The sequence below is a fragment of the Papio anubis genome, chromosome 7, assembly GCF_008728515.1.
Source record: "Papio anubis isolate 15944 chromosome 7, Panubis1.0, whole genome shotgun sequence".
Lineage (NCBI taxonomy): Eukaryota > Metazoa > Chordata > Mammalia > Primates > Cercopithecidae > Papio > Papio anubis.
Genome location: NC_044982.1, coordinates 3,588,624 through 3,603,616, shown reverse-complemented (window position 1 = coordinate 3,603,616; position 14,993 = coordinate 3,588,624). Strand labels below are relative to the sequence as shown.

General features: G+C 58.6%; 2 protein-coding genes across 9 annotated transcripts in view; one reads left to right on the top strand and one right to left on the bottom strand.

Moving 5' to 3' along the window:
* Window positions 1-1,795: 1,795 nt before the first annotated feature.
* AMN (amnion associated transmembrane protein) lies at window positions 1,796-13,493 on the top strand. 8 transcript variants are annotated; one of them, XR_004184756.1, is made up of 12 exons: window positions 1,796-2,493; window positions 3,460-3,578; window positions 3,684-3,728; window positions 8,155-8,242; window positions 8,646-9,148; window positions 9,318-9,426; window positions 9,544-9,626; window positions 9,813-9,975; window positions 10,054-10,216; window positions 10,294-10,378; window positions 11,510-11,993; window positions 12,150-13,493. XR_004184756.1 is itself a non-coding variant. In XM_017961569.3 (12 exons), exons 1-12 carry the CDS (start codon window positions 2,355-2,357, stop codon window positions 10,558-10,560), a joined length of 1,455 nt encoding a protein of 484 aa, XP_017817058.2. In that variant the 5' UTR covers window positions 2,345-2,354; the 3' UTR covers window positions 10,561-10,739. The 8 variants fall into 8 exon arrangements, 3 of the variants coding, with proteins under 3 accessions (XP_031523645.1, XP_031523644.1, XP_017817058.2); XR_004184755.1 differs by having other exon boundaries at window positions 12,117-13,493; XR_004184759.1 differs by having other exon boundaries at window positions 11,510-12,327; window positions 12,910-13,493.
* Window positions 12,293-14,993, bottom strand: part of CDC42BPB (CDC42 binding protein kinase beta) — a 124,750-nt gene continuing 122,049 nt past the window's right edge. Inside the window, exon 35 of the mRNA XM_031667762.1 lies at window positions 12,293-13,739. Within this exon, the coding sequence (XP_031523622.1) occupies window positions 13,608-13,739 (132 nt within the window). The 3' untranslated portion in view covers window positions 12,293-13,607. The remainder of the gene's footprint in view (window positions 13,740-14,993) is intronic.

The window sequence follows — 14,993 nt, the reverse complement described above, 5'->3', positions numbered from 1 at the left end:
CATTCATGCATATGTCCACCATCCATCTATCCACCATTCATCCATCCACCACCCACTCCCACTATCCATCCATCCACCATCTATCCATCCACACATTCACCATCCACCCATCCACCACCTACCATCCATCCATTCATCCACCAGCCATCCACACATTCACCATTCACTCATCCACCATCCTTTCTCCACCATCCATCTATCCATCCATCCATCTACCCATCCACATATCCACCATCCACTCCATTCATTATTCATACTTTCATTTTATCTACTGTTCATTCCATTCATCTTACCTATCTATATTCACACATCTAATACTCATCTACTCACTTCCTCCTCCATTCATCTACCATTCAATTTAATATTCACTTCCACCTACCATCCACCATCCATCCATCCTCCCTATCCATATGTCCATTCACCCATTCACCATCCACTCATCCACCATCCACCATTCATCGATCATCTCTCATCCACTATCTACCATCCACCATCCATCCATCTACCATCCACTTACCCATAATCTGCCATCCACCATTAGCCATTCAGCCATCCATTCATTCATACCTCACTCCATCCATCAATACTATTCATATTCACTCATCCGCCATCCAATTTTAGTCAATACCATCCACCATTTCCACTATTCACCATCCATCTTCTATCCACCTGTACCATCCAATTATCATTTACCTACCATTCCGGCATACCTATCCATCTTACTCCACATCTACCATTCTATTAGCCTCGAAATTACCATTCACTACCTACCAACTACTCATCCAATTTGGCCATCTTATCATCCACCATATCTTATTTCCACTTTATTCATTATCCATACTTCTCCATTTACTTCATCCCATTTTACCATCCGCTATTCCACCATATCTACTATCTACTATCTATTCCATACTTCATCTACTCATCCATCCATCTATCTTCTATCTACACCTACTATTTATAAACTATCATTCAAATTATTTCATTCATTTCCATTTACATTCCATTTATTCCACTATCTACTCATCTATCTTATTCAGTATTCCATTACTTACCAAACATCTAACCATTTAATACCCACTCTTTTTGTTTTGGAAATGGGGTTTCACTCTTGTTGCCCAGGCTTGAGTGCAATGGCGTGATCTCTGCTCACCACAACCTCCACCTTCTGGGTTCAAGCGATTCTCCTGCCTTAGCCTTCGGAGTAGTGGGGATTACAGACATGTGCCACCATGCCCAGCTAATTTTGTATTTTTAGTAGAGATAGGGTTTCTCCATGTTAGTCAGGCTGGTCTCGAACTCCTGACCTCAGGTGATCTGCCTGCCTTGGCCTCCCAAAGTGTTGGGGTTACAGGCATGAGCCACCGCACCCGGCCAACACCCATTCTTTATGATCTACCTGCCGGCCATGTATCCACTTATGCCATTCTCCATCCACCATTCCCTGATTACCATCCATTCATTTTTCTTTTCTTTTCTTTCTATTTTTTTTTTGTTTGTTTGAGATGGAGTCTCACTCTGTGGCCCAGGCTGGAGTGCAGTGGCATGATCTCAGCTCACTGCAAGCTCCTCCTCCCAGATTCATGCCATTCTCCTGCCTCAGCCTCCCGAGTAGCTGGGACTATAGGCACCTGCTACCACGCCCAGCTAAATTTTTGTATTTTTTTTTTTTTTAGTAGAGATGGGGTTTCACTGTGTTAGCCAGGATGGTCTTGATCTCCTGACCTCGTGATCTGCCCGCCTCAGCCTCCCAAAGTGCTGGGATTACAGGCGTGAGCCACTGCACCTGGCCATTCATTCATTTTTCACTCACCATCTTCATCCATCCATTCATCACCCATCCACCCTCTATCACTCATCATCCACCCCATCAACCATTCACCATTCACCTGCCATGCATCCATATGCCCTACACCATGCACCATCAATGCTGCTGTCCATCAGCTGTCCCCTACTCACCATCCATTACTCTCCACCACCATCCACAATCCACCCTCCTATACCATCCACATACCATGTTCCATCCAGTATCTTCCTTCTATCATCCAACCACCATCTGCAACCCATGGTACGGGGGCACTACGTGAAGTGGACACCCAGTCACAATGGTGAGCAGACTAGGCTCAGCCCTAGCGGCACACAGGACAGAGAAAGGGGTGAATTCAAAGGTCGTTTATTCCCCCTCCCGGCAAGACACCCATTTTACGCGGTAGGTTAGTCCCGCCAAGCCCTTCTTCCTTGCCCTTCTTCCTGAGAACCTAAGGTGTTCAGGCCCTGGAGGGACGGGTAAGGAGAGGCTGAGAAGGTGCCTCCCAGGGGCCTGAAGAGTCGGCCCTGGGCGGGTCTGGAGGTAAATGTGTAACAGACCCCGGTGCCCCCACCCGACCTGCCTGGTCACGTGGGTCCAGTGGGGCAAAGTCTCCTGGTCGGGCGCAAGGAGCAGAGGCGAGATGGGCGCCCTGGGCCGGGTCCTGCTGTGGCTGCAGCTCTGCGGTGAGCCGGGGCCACAGTGGTGCGGGCCAGGGCCCAGGACGGCAGCGGGTCTGTCAGGACCCAGGGCCGAGGTCGCTCTAGATGTGGAGGGTGAAGATCTTCCGAGGAGTGGGCAGCGAGGGCTTTGGAGGGTGGGGGGCGTGAAACTCGAGCTGGCCTCCCTGGTCGGGCGAGTGCGCGGCCAGTGCATCTGGCGGCGCGGGAAAGGAGAGGAGGGGTCCGGGAGCCTCCGCCAGCCCCGGCCTCCGGTGGCTCCTGCCCTCGCGGTTTTTCCGTCTGCGAAATGGGCGCGGTCCCCAGAACCTGCCGAGAGCAGCGAGTGTGCGCCTGCGGGGCTGGGCAGACTGCCTCAGTTTCCCGGTCCGCAAGGGAGCACTGAGCCCTCCCCCGCCTTCACACCAGGCCGGCGCGTGTCCCTGGCGCCCCCTTCCCTAAACCCCTCGCGGCTCCCTCACGGCAACCCCACCCACCCCGTTCAGGGCCGGCCTGACGGGTCCTGCCGCCCCCAGCCCGTTCTTTCTTCTCATACCGGGATGCGCTGTGTCGCAGCCCTTCCCGGCCCAGGTAGGACTTCTCCGGGAAGCCTTCCTGATTCCAAGGCCAAGGAAGAGGGCTGCGCTGCCCCGTCCTCCTCCATGCCCCGGTTGTCACTGTCCTTAACAACCCTCTCTGTTCCAGCGCCAGGCAAACTGGGGGCACTGCCTGGAGGCGATCTAGGCAGGCGTCCTGTAGGGCACGTTTGAGCGGGCTCTGCAGATACAGTATGAGTCCGTCGGAGAGCGCTCGGGCAGGGCGCCCACAGTCTGGCCGGGAGGGCCCAGGGCTTGGGTCTGGGCCCCGGGGATGGGCTTCCTATGCGTCCCGGGTGACCCGCGCGGACCTGCTGCACCTCTGTGGGTGGGTGGCCTTCCCTGAGGAGGGAGCATCCCGGCGAGAACGGCGGGTACTCGGTCGCCTCCTCCCCAGCACTGACCCATGCAGCCTCCAAACTCTGGGTCCCCAATACGGACTTCGACGTCGCAGCCAACTGGAGCCAGAACCGCACCCCATGCGCCGGCGGCGCCGTCGAGTTCCCGGCGGACAAGGTGCCTGGGAGCCCCGACCGGGTCGGTGATGGGCCTGGACCCCCGGGACCGCGTGGCCCAGGTGGGGGCTGCTCCCGGCTGGGCTGACGCAGCTTCTTCCTGCAGATGGTGTCAGTCCTGGTGCGAGAAGGTCATGCCGTCTCAGACATGGTAAGGCCGGGCTGTTGCTGCCACTGGGCTGGGGGTTCCCGGAGTCTCCCAAGTTCCTTCAGGGACTGCTGTGTCTGGAAGGCGGCCCCTACCAGCACGGAGGCGCTGCGGGACTCAGACTTTGGCCTCTGGAGAATAATCTAGGAGGCAGGGGATGGGGGAGAACCTAGGGGAGCGTGGTCCCATGGTCTCAGCCAGGCTGTGTCCTTGGAGGGGTGGGAAGCTCCCTGTCCCCACAGCCCTTCTGGTACCCAGCAGTGAGTGGTCTTCTCAGGAAGTGCCCGCTCCACGCCCTTCCCCCAAAGTCTTGCCCTGTCCTGGTGCCTAAAGCTCCATCTTTAGAACACTAGGGTCCCCAATACCCCCCCTCTACCCACCATCCGGGTCCCTGGCCTGTTAGGAAGCAGCCACCCAGCAAGAAGTGAGCCCACTCCTGCCTTTGCTCTACCACCCTTCAGATCAGATTCTCCTAGGGACCCCTATGTCACTGTGCCAGCGAGGGACCTGGGTGGGTGTGCACTCCTTAAGTGCCTGATATCTGAGATGAGACAGCTTAATCCTGAAACCTTCCCCACCCCCATCGGTTCATGGAAGAACTGTCTTCCACAAAACTGGTCCCTGGTGCCAAAAAGGTTGGGGACTGCTGCCCTAGGGGACCTTTTTCTCAAACTGCGTCACACAACACTCCAAGAAAATGATGGGAACTGGGAGGAAAGCAGGTTCCATGAGCAGGTAAGTTTGGGAAACGCTGCAGCCTGCACTTGCCTGGAACTTTATCACGTATTAAAGGCACTGGTAAGGCCCCAGAGAAATAAGCAAATTTCCTTGTTTAAGGTGGAGTTCAGCGAGTTACAGGCCAAATGCAGCCCCTACGGCTGGAACAAGGAATGGTTTTTACATTTTGTAATCACTGGGGAAAAAAAGAACAATCTTTTGTGGCACTTGAAAAGTATATGACATTCACACCTCAGCAACAGTAAATACAGCTTCACTGGCACACAGCCCCCCCCACTCGGCTGAGTATCCTCGGTGGCCACTGTCCCATTGCAGCGACAGCCCGCCAGCTTCCAGGGTGACTGTGGGGCCCACAGGCCAAGTCTCTGGGCAAAAGCTTCCTTCCAGCCCCTTCACAGTCACTCCTGGGCTGCGTCCTCATCCTGTCACCTGCACATCTGCCAGCTCAGTCACTCTTGGGTGAGAGTCACTGGTGAGCTGGGTCGGGGTGTCGGCTCCGGATGTGGGGTCCAGGCCTGGGGGCTCCTGCGTGTGCAGGTCGGGGGGATGGCTCAATGGCCTTGGCCTGGCCCACTCCTGCCCCACGCAGCGTCAGGGATCCCGGGCCTCATTTCCACCCCAGGGCTGCTTGATTTATTCCTTCAGGTTTTCCAAAGCTACCTTAACCCAAAAGCCGCCAGGCACTGGGCAGGGCACCCACAGCAAGATGATGACGTTCCTGCCCGGGAGATGGGAGGAGGGCTGTGAGAGGGAGGCAGTTGCCCCTCATGGCCCCGCCCCCGGAGCCCACGCATAACCTTGGCAACCAGGCAGCCTGAGGGAGGGGGGCACTGGGAGCTGATGGGGGATCTGTGGGCAGAGGAGTCAGGCTGGGGTGGGGGTTCCAGGGCATGGATTTCCCCCTACTCCCCTCCCCTGCCGGCCTCCTTACTTTCATGATCTCATTGGAAGCACTTGGGCTCTGAAAGGAGGCAACACTCCATTCATTCATTCATCTATTCAATAATTCATTCATTGATCATCCATTGGCTGGTGGGAACAGTGCAAGGGCAGGGGACAGTGGCCCTGGGGTCCCAGCCTGCAGAGGCCGAATTCACCCAGAGCTGCCTGAGCACCCCCATCCCCTCCACACCCCTGGCTCCCAGTGTCGTCCATCTGCCTAGATAGTGCCCGAGTAACAGGCCGTGCATATGAGTGCTTTACTTTGTAATTCTCTGGTTGGGAGCGTCCCTCCCTGCGATTTTCCTTTTCCTTGCCCTTCCTTCCGTTTCTACCCTTTGCCTGCTTTCTTGTTAGGGAAGTCTCCTGTCTTCCACCCATCCCCCTGCCTGGGCTGGAGGCTTTGCAAGTCTGCTCACTGTGGACTTGCCTGCAGCGTCCTGTGCTGAACAGAAACCCTCATTTTAATCGACCTAATGCAAAACCCCTTACCTTAGAACTGTGTTTTTTGTGTTTCGTTTGAGAATCCCGTGTGCTCCTCAGTCACAATGGTAATCGACTGCGTACCTATGGGGCATGTGCACCAGCAAGGGGTCCTGCTCTGTTTCTCTCCTTAGAGTGGGCCCAGCTGCCAACGTCCTCCGCCTTGCCCTTTTCTTCCAGCATTGCTGGAATCCAGCGTGTGCCTGGGCATTGTGGGTCTCTCTGAGCCCTGTCTTCAAGTCCACAGGCCGCTTTGCCGACCCTACACTATCCACACTGTGGCTCTGCGGGATGGCTTAATATCCATCCCCTTCACTCCTGCTCCAAGGTTCTTTGTGGATCTCATTGTTGCAGATAAATTGTAGAATAGGTTTGCCAGGTACCAACTACCACCACCACCACCACAAAAACAAAACCAAAAAACAAAAAACAAACCCTGGATTTTTTTTTTTTTTTTTTTAGATGGAGTCTTGCTCTGTCGCCCAGGCTGGAGTGCAGTGGCATGATCTCTGCTCACTGCAACCTCTGCCTCCCGGGTTCAAGTGATTCTCCTGCCTCAGCCTCCCGAGTAGCTGAGACTATAGGAATTTTGATTGGGATAAATAACAGCCTTATGCTGTCAAGCCATCCATTCAAGAGCATGGATGACCTCTCCAAATATTTCAGGTCATCCATGTACTCATTAGCATCTTAAAGTGTTGCCTGTAGAGGTCTTGTATTGTACTGGTTAATTCATCAATACTTTGTTAAGTTTGGTTTTTTGAGACAGGGTCTCACTCTGTTGCCCAGGCTGGAGTGCAGTGGCAGGATCACGGCTCACTGCAGCCTTGACCTCCCTGGGCTCAAACAATCCTCTCACCTCAGCCTCCCGAGTAGCTGGGACTACAGGCTTGTGCCATCACGCCCGGCTAATTTTTGTAGTTTTTGTAGAGATGGGGTCTCACTATGTTGGCCAGGCTGGTCTTAAACTCCTGGGCTGGAGTGATCTGCCCTCTTTGGCCTTCCAAAGTGTTGGGATTACAGACATGAGCCACGGCTCCTGGCCTTAAGTTTGTTTCTGTTATGAATGTTGCCCTATATTTAAAAATTATATCCTCTTTTTATTTGTAAATTTTTTGTAGAGACAGAGTTGCACTATGTTCCTCACCAGGCTGATCTCAAACTCCTGGCCTTACCTACTATGCTTGTCTGTTCAACTATTAGGATTTTTACGTTTATATTTTTCCCCTTCGTTCTTTAAGAAAAGGTGTTCCTGGTATGCTTCCTCCTGGGAACCCCTCCCTGTTCCTGAGGCGCTTTGTGCTGTGACACATTCCTGTGCCTATGGCTCTGCCTCTGCATCTGTGGGTGGACTTGCCCGCCCTGCTGGCAGAGCCGCACCCTCAGGTGTGCACGGAACTGAAGTGTGACCTCACGCCGCTGGGGGTGTTGGCCTCTTGCTCAGGTGCAGTGCTCCTGGAAGGGCCAAAGAGTGGGCCCTGCCCTGGGTGGGCATGCCCTGTTGTGCTGAGCCCCTCATAACCTGGCACCAAGGGTTGCCCTGGCCCAGCGCTCATCCTCAGCCCCTGAGAGAGAAGCGCAGAAGCAAGAAGGCAGGAAGCCGAGGTCCTGGCACTTGGAGGAGACGGGGAGGGAGGGGCGGCCGGTCAGACCCCCATATTTCTGCTGACACCCGAGGCCTGGGCTGTGGCCCCACTTCTGTGGTGAGGGAGCTGCATGGCCCACACCAGGCCTAAGAAACAGCAGGGGCAACTCCACTGCCCCGCTACACTCCCTGCCACCTCCTGCACCCCTGGCCCCCAGATGCAGCCTCTCCCTCCCTCCCCTCCTTCCCTCCCTCCCTCCCTCACACACCAGACTCCCCAGGGGCCGGGCAACGTTTGAACCTGGGAGCCCTGGGCCTGTGCACGTTCTCAGGGGGCTATGGGGGAGGCGACAGGCCTTGGCCAGAGTCACCTCTGCCCCAGACTCCCCACGGCTCCGTCTCGCTCCCAGGCTGGGGCTCTGCCCCTGGCCTGAGACCTCCAGCTCAGGTACAGGACACTGGGCTGTGCCCGCCTCGGGGACTTGCACACGCGGCCCCATCTTTCCCAGGCCAGATCCTCCTCCTCTGGCAGCCTCAGCCAGGCCGAGGATCCCGGGCCTGAGCTCGCCCGGGCCCCTTCCGTGGACAGGGGCTCCCTTCTCGTCCCAGGGGACTGGGGGCGGGGTGGGCGCGGAGCAGGCCCGGACCCCCGCATGGCACCGCCTTAGCCAGTGCCTTTTGCAGCTCCTGCCGCTGGATGGGGAACTCGTCTTGGCTTCAGGAGCCGGATTCGGCGTCTCAGACGTGGGCTCGCACCCGGACTGCGGCGCGGGTGAGGCAGTCGGGCAGGGGCGGGGCTCTGGAAGGGCGTGTTCAGGGGAGGAAACTGGGAGAGGGCGTATCCAGGGCGGGGACTGGAGGGAAAGCGCGTCCGGGGGCGGGGACTGGAGGGAAGGCGTGTCCGGGGCGGGGACTGGAGGGTGGTGCGTCCGGGGGCGGGGACTGGAGGGAAGGCGCGTCCGGGGCGGGGACTGGGGGAAGGCGCATCGAGGGAAGGCTTGTGGAGGGGGCGAGGACTGGAGGGAGGGCGTCTCTCCCGGGGCGGGGTTTAGGGAATGGCGGAAGTGTCCCGAAGCGGGGCTTGGGAGGTAGTGCTCAGAGGCGTGGCGTGGTGTGGTGCGGAGCTTGTTCCGTGGAGCTTGTTCCGTGGAGCTCAGGGATGCGCCCCCGCTCAGGCGACCCTGCGGTCTTCCGCGACTCTGACCGCTTCTCCTGGCATGACCCGCACCTGTGGCGCTCCGAGAACGAGGCACCTGGTCTCTTCTTCGTGGACGCCGAGCGCGTGCCCTGCCGCCACGACGACGTCGTCTTTCCGCCCAGTGCCTCCTTCCGCGTGGGGCTCGGCCCTGGCGCTGGCCCCGTGCGTGTCCGCAGCATCTCGGCTCTGGGCCGGGTGAGCACTGCGGGGAGGGAGGCTCGGGTCCCCTCTCCCCGCCTCGGCCCGCCGCCCCCGCCCCGCTGGTCTGCACACGTTGGGTCTGAGCACTCAGGTGATGTCTCTTCCTGGGGCTGGCTCCGGTGGGGACCCGGCTGCCCGCAGACGTTCACGCGCGACGAGGACCTGGCTGCTTTCCTGTCGTCCCGCGCGGGCCGCCTACGCTTCCACGGGCCGGGCGCTCTGAGCGTGGGCCCCGAGGACTGCGCTGACCCGTCGGGCTGCGTCTGCGGCAACGCGGAGGTGAGCGAGGCCGCAGTGGAGTCTCGGGGGCCGCGCGAGGGTCGGGACTGTGCCCGGGACAGGGCCGCCGCGCTCCCGCGGTCTCTCGCCGGCTTGCCTCTCCGGCGCATCGCCCTTCTCGCTGCGGTCCGCTCTGGCCCTCCGCGCTGACCACTGCCCCTCGCACCAGGCACAACCGTGGATCTGCGCGGATCTGCTCCAGTCCCTGGGCGGCCACTGCCCCCAGGCCGCCTGCCATGGCGCCCTCCGACCCCAGGGGCAGTGCTGTGACCTCTGTGGTGAGCGCCCCCGCTGGGCCCTGCTTGCTGGGAAGGCCTGGAGGACCTGGTTCGCCCCCGCCTCAGTTTCCTGCCGGGTCCAGATCCACGGCGCTGACCCCTGCCCTCCCGCTGCAGGAGCTCTTGTGTTGCTGACCCACGGTCCCGCATTTGACCTGGAGCGGTACCGGGCGAGGATACTGGACACCTTCCTGGGCCTGGTAATGGGGCCGCGCGGGCAGCTGAGGGGAGTCCCGACCCCAGCCCTACCGCCTCCGCCTAGGACGCCCCTTCTGCAGGGCCCCTGCGGCCGCCCACCTGCCCGCTATCTGCCTCTGCCCTTAGCGTCCCCATAGGCTCGGGGAGGGCGGGGGGCTGAGTCAAACCAACCCCGTCCCCCTCCCCAGCCTCAGTACCAGGGGCTGCAGGTGGCCGTATCCAAGGTGCCACGCTCGCCTCTGCTCCGCGAGGCCGATACGGAGATCCAGGTGGTGCTGGTGGAGACCGGGCCCGAGACGGGCGGCGCCGGGCAGCTGGCCCGGGCCCTCCTGGCGGACGTCGCCAAGCACGGTAACCGCGCCCGCCTGGTCCCTCCCTGCCGCTCCTCGCCCCGCCGCGGGGAAGACTGAGCCGACCCCTCCGTCGCAGGCGAGGCCCTCGGCGTCCTGGAGGCGACCATGCGGGAGTCGGGCTCACATGTCTGGGACAGTTCCGCGGCTGGGCTGGCGGGAGGCGTGGCGGCTGCGCTGCTGCTGGCACTGCTGGTCCTGCTGCTGGCGCCGCCGCTGCTGCGCCGCGCGGGGAGGCTCAGGTACCCGGGGCGGGGTGGCGGGGTGGGGCTGGGGGTTGCCCCGAGGGGCTCACGCTACCTCCCTAATACGCACTCAGGTGGAGGCGCCAGGAGGCGGCCCCGGCCGGGGCACCCCTCGGATTCCACAACCCGGTGTTCGACATGAAGGCCTCCGAGGAGCTGGTGAGAGGGCTGGAGGGTGGACTGGGGCCTCCTTGGGGCCAGGACCCTGAACGCCGTCTGACCCTGTCACCCCGCAGCCCCTGCCCCAGCCGCTCAGCCTGGTTCCGAAGGCTGCCGCAGACAGCACGAGCCACAGTTACTTCGTCAACCCACTGTTCGCCGGGGCTGAGGCCGAGGCCTGAGCGGCTGCCTGACAGTCAACCTTGGGGCTCCCCACCCCCTCTGGCCCCAGAACCTCCCCGACCCCAGTCGATCTGGGGGCTAGCCACCCCCTCGTCCAGCCCCCAAACCTCCCCTTCCTTACCCCCTCCTCCGGAAGCCAAGGACAGGGTGGCCTTACTCAATAAAGGTGTTTCCTGCACCTGCTTCAGCCTGGACATGCCACCCCTGGCCCCGCCCATGAGGACTGGGAGCCCAGTCTTGCACCCTAGTCGCACTGGGGGACATGGGAGGGGTCTAGCTGGCTACTGCTGGAGGCAGCACTGGTCACCACCTGGGTGGCCGGAGGCTGGGGTCTGTGAAGGTGAACCCAGGACTACCAGGGGGTCTTCCCCTACCTTCCGGTGGAGGGAGGGTGAGGAGCTGGAGGGAGGGTGAGGAGCTGGAGAGAGGAGTGGGAGAGAGGCAAGGGGTGGAGTGAGCCAAAGCCTATGCCTGGTGGGGCAGACGGAAAAGGGGTGGGCACCCCTCCTGGCACCAAGCTGCTGGATGCATCACACTGCGAAGGCAGATCATATGGGGTCACCCATGTGCAAGCATGTACCACTGCACTGACAGACAAGGGGCTGACCCTATGTGTGCAGCTGCAACTGTGGCACAGTGACCACTTCTGTGAAACCAGTATCCGGGGCTGGAGATGTCACCGGCATCCCCAGTCAGGGCCTGGCCCCCACGCGCAATCTTCTGCCCAGGGGCCCAGCTTAGCCACTAGGACACGTGCTGTAACCCAGATCAGGGCGCCATGCTGCCAGGCGCGTCTGTGTTGTGGTTGGAATGAGTCACTCTGGGTGCTGTGCAGTGTACCGTTGAGTGACCACCACAGTTCATGCGTGTGCTCCAACAGCTACCATCTTGCATTTTAAAAAGTGGCCGACACTCCCACAGGCACTTTTCAGCCACAATTTTCTTCAGTGTCAGGTGCAAACTGGAGAGCAAGCCTGAGCTAACCGGACATCACCTGCCGCCCGCTGCTCACCCCACTCACAGATGCGACTGTGCTGGCAGGGACCTGCCCCTGGCGTGGACTCTGGAAGGAGAGATGCTCTGGGCTTCCAGGGGAGCTGCTCGCTGCTGCAGCAGCCCAGGCCATGCTGCCTGGCACACAGCTGCAAGGTCCCAAGTGCCCCCGCTGGGTGCTGGGCTGCCTGCCTTGGCTTGCAGTCTCCTCCCCAGTCCGCACTCTGCTGCAGGGGCTGGCACTGTCCTTATCCTACCAAGACAACTAGGTCTCAGTGAGTGGCCAATAAAAGCCAACTGCCTGCATAAGTCGGGAAACTGACTCCCAGCATCCTCTCAACCAGGGACCGCTCGCCCGGACCCAGGCCTCCCCGAGAGCTCCTGCCTCTTCCTGGGGCCTCTGGCCTGCCCCATCCTGTCCCTTGGGGCTGCTGGCGGGGTTAGTGTGTATGGGTGTGGACATGAAGACCCTCCCGGGCAGCTCCCTCCTGGGGCCCTGGCGCTGCCTGGCTGGGGCTCACAGGCACGCCGCCTTCCTCCCACCCTTCACTCCTGCCCCAAGGATGCCCTCTGCTCAGACTGAATACCCCAACAGCAACCTTTTGTGTGACCTCCGAGTGCGTTACCCAGAAGAGCTTCTGCTGGCAACGTGGCTCCTTCACTGCCTTTTGGAGTTCAGACACTACTGGGGCCCAGACACACGAGTGACAGGTTATCACATCCAGACGGACCACTGGGAACTTTAAAACTGCCGTCTTCTGCTTTATTGACAGGTAAATTGTTCAAAAATGTTCTCACGGTTCAATAATTACAAAGACTCAGACTTACATTAAAAAAGTAAAAACCAGAACCCTCCAGGTGCCCATCCAGCAGAAGGCCCAGGAGGGCAGTGGGGTGGCAGGGCTAGGCGGTGCTGGGCCACTCAGTGCTGACTTGGAGAAGTGCACGTCCTGAACAGCCTTGCCAAGCAGCCGACCGGTGGGAGGACAGGGGAAGCCTGGCCCAAGCTGTGGACAAGCTGTGTCTGCCGCCACAGTTAATCACAAGCCTCTGACGACACAGGGCCACAGAGCTGGTCACTCAACATCTGGTACGAAGAAGGGTGAGGTGAAATCCACGCGCAGGGCATTGCCGCGCCGTGGGCCGGGGCCAGTGTGCAGGAGTGTGTTGGGTGGGTCTATGTGATCATACGGGCTACTAACCACAGGGGCTCCATGCAGGGGCAGGACTGGTGGGTGGGGGGCGGCGGGGGGTGTTCCAGTGGCTGCTTCATGGCGCCCTGGGGCTCTGACTCCTCTCAGCCCAGCAGGCCACAGGGCCTGCCTGCACCACGACACTCGCTGGTTTTATGGCAGGAGGCGGAAGCCGTGGAAGCGAGTGGAAAGCAGAGAGCACAGCTGACTTCACAGTAGGAGATACTGGTGACACTTCATGGCTGCGACCCAGAATGAACTGAACGCACACCGGGACGCAGGGTGTCACTGGTCCCGGGCCTCTGGCCATGACTAGGTGGTCACAGGACTTCTGCAGCTGACTGCAATGGCTAAGTGAAAAAAAGGCCACAAACTCACCTCCACTTTCCTCTGTCTTCAAAATTCTAGTGACACTGGGAATGCTATATGACCTCCTACTATTCTCCTAAGGTCCTAGGGAAGTTTCAGGAACTAGGGAAAAGACTGGGTACTGAGGCTGTGTCCCCAGACGTCTGCTTCCGAAGCAGCCGCGTCATGACGGGTTTCTGCTGAGGAAGTGGCGTTGGCAGGGCCCCACACGCCTTCTCGGGTTGTCAGGGGTGGGAGGCTGTATGGGGGTCCTTCATGTGCAGACAGAACAGTGTCGCCTCATAGCTGTGCAGACGAACAGATGGGGTCTACTGCCACGAACAATGCGGCATAAAACGGATCAATATTATAATAAAGATTTGTCTTCTTCATCTCCATATCTACAAAGTGATTCTACATTTCCTTGGACAACACTGGAGGGCCCGCTCAGTCTTGGCACTGATGCTGGAGGCCATCCCCAGCTCCCGGGCCCCTGCGGCAAGCTGGCGGCTTCAGGTGTCACAAGCCGGCTGCTCCAGGCCTTCAAGGGGGAGCTGGCTCCTGTGGGGGGAGTTGGGGCTCGGTGGGCCGCTGGGGTTGGAGCTGTTCGATGGAGTTGAGTGTTTGGTGGAGTCCGAATCAGGCTGTGAACAGGAAGAGGGCAGGTGAACACCGCTGCCCTAGGCTGGGAGGCTCGCGTGCCCAGCTGGATGCAAATGTTCGCTCAGGGACAGCTGTGGCAACTGCTTCTCCTTTCGTGTTATGAGAACACACACACTCTACACCAGCGATTCGTGGGGCCTTAGGCTTGCTGGTGAGAGTCACAAATTGATGTCTAACCCCACTCAAAAATAACATGGTAATTATCATTACAAAAGACAGCAACTCTAGTGAAGAAACCAGATGTGGCTGGATGCGGTGGCTCCCGCCTGTAATCCCAGCACTTTGGGAGGCCAAGGTGCGTGGACTGCACTTGAGGTCAGGAGTTTGAGACCAGCCTTGCCAACATGGTAAAACCCCATCTCTACTGAAAATACAAAAATCAGGCCGTGTGCTGTGGCTTACGCCTGTAATCCCAGCACTTTGGGGGGCTGAGGCAGGTAGATCACAAGGTCAGGAGATTGAGACCATCCTGGTTAACACGGTGAAACCCCGTTTCTACCAAAAATACAAAACATTAGCCGGGCGTGGTGGCATGCACCTGTAGTCCCAGCTGTTGGGGAGGCTGAGGCAGGAGAATGGTGTGAACCTGGGAGGCGGAGCTTGCAGTGAGCCAAGATCGCACCACTGCACTCCAGCCTGGGTGACAGAGCGAGACTCCATCTCAAACAAACAAACAAAAATCAGCTGGGTGCAGTGGCGTGCACCTGCAACCAAGCAGTCAAAGTCACAAACACGACACTCTTTCCTGAGAAAAGCACTAGGAATAGAGGGGAACTTCCTCAACAAAATAAAACAGCTAACCATACTCAATGGTGACAGACAAATTTATCCCCTAAGATCAGCAATGGGCTGGGTGTGGTGGCTCACACCTGTAATCCCAGCACTTTGGGAGGCTGAGATGGGCAGATCACGAGGTCGGGAGATCAAGACCATCCTAACACAGTGAAACCCTGTCTCTACTAAAAATACAAAAAAAAAAAAAAATTAGCCAGGCGTGGTGGAAGGCACCTGTAGTCCCAGCTACTTGGGAGGCTAAGGCAGGATAATGGCGTGAACCCACAAGGCAGAGCTTGCAGTGAACTGAGATTACATGACTGCACTCCAGCCTGGGCGACAGAGTGAGACTCCGTCTCAAACAAACAAACAAACAAACAAAAGATCAGCAATAAGACAAGGATGCCTGCTTTCACCACTGCTATTCAACATGTGACCAGAGGTTCTAGCCAGAGCAATCA

Bases quoted from the DNA above. Each gene is read 5' to 3' on its own strand.
- AMN (XM_031667784.1), top strand. From the start codon at position 2,355: ATGTGTAACAGACCCCGGTGCCCCCACCCGACCTGCCTGGTCACGTGG. The intron at 2,494-3,459 runs GTGAGCCGGGGC...CCTCCTCCCCAG, and splicing joins GCTGTGGCTGCAGCTCTGCG to CACTGACCCATGCAGCCTCC. The intron at 3,729-8,154 runs GTAAGGCCGGGC...TGCCTTTTGCAG, and splicing joins GTCATGCCGTCTCAGACATG to CTCCTGCCGCTGGATGGGGA.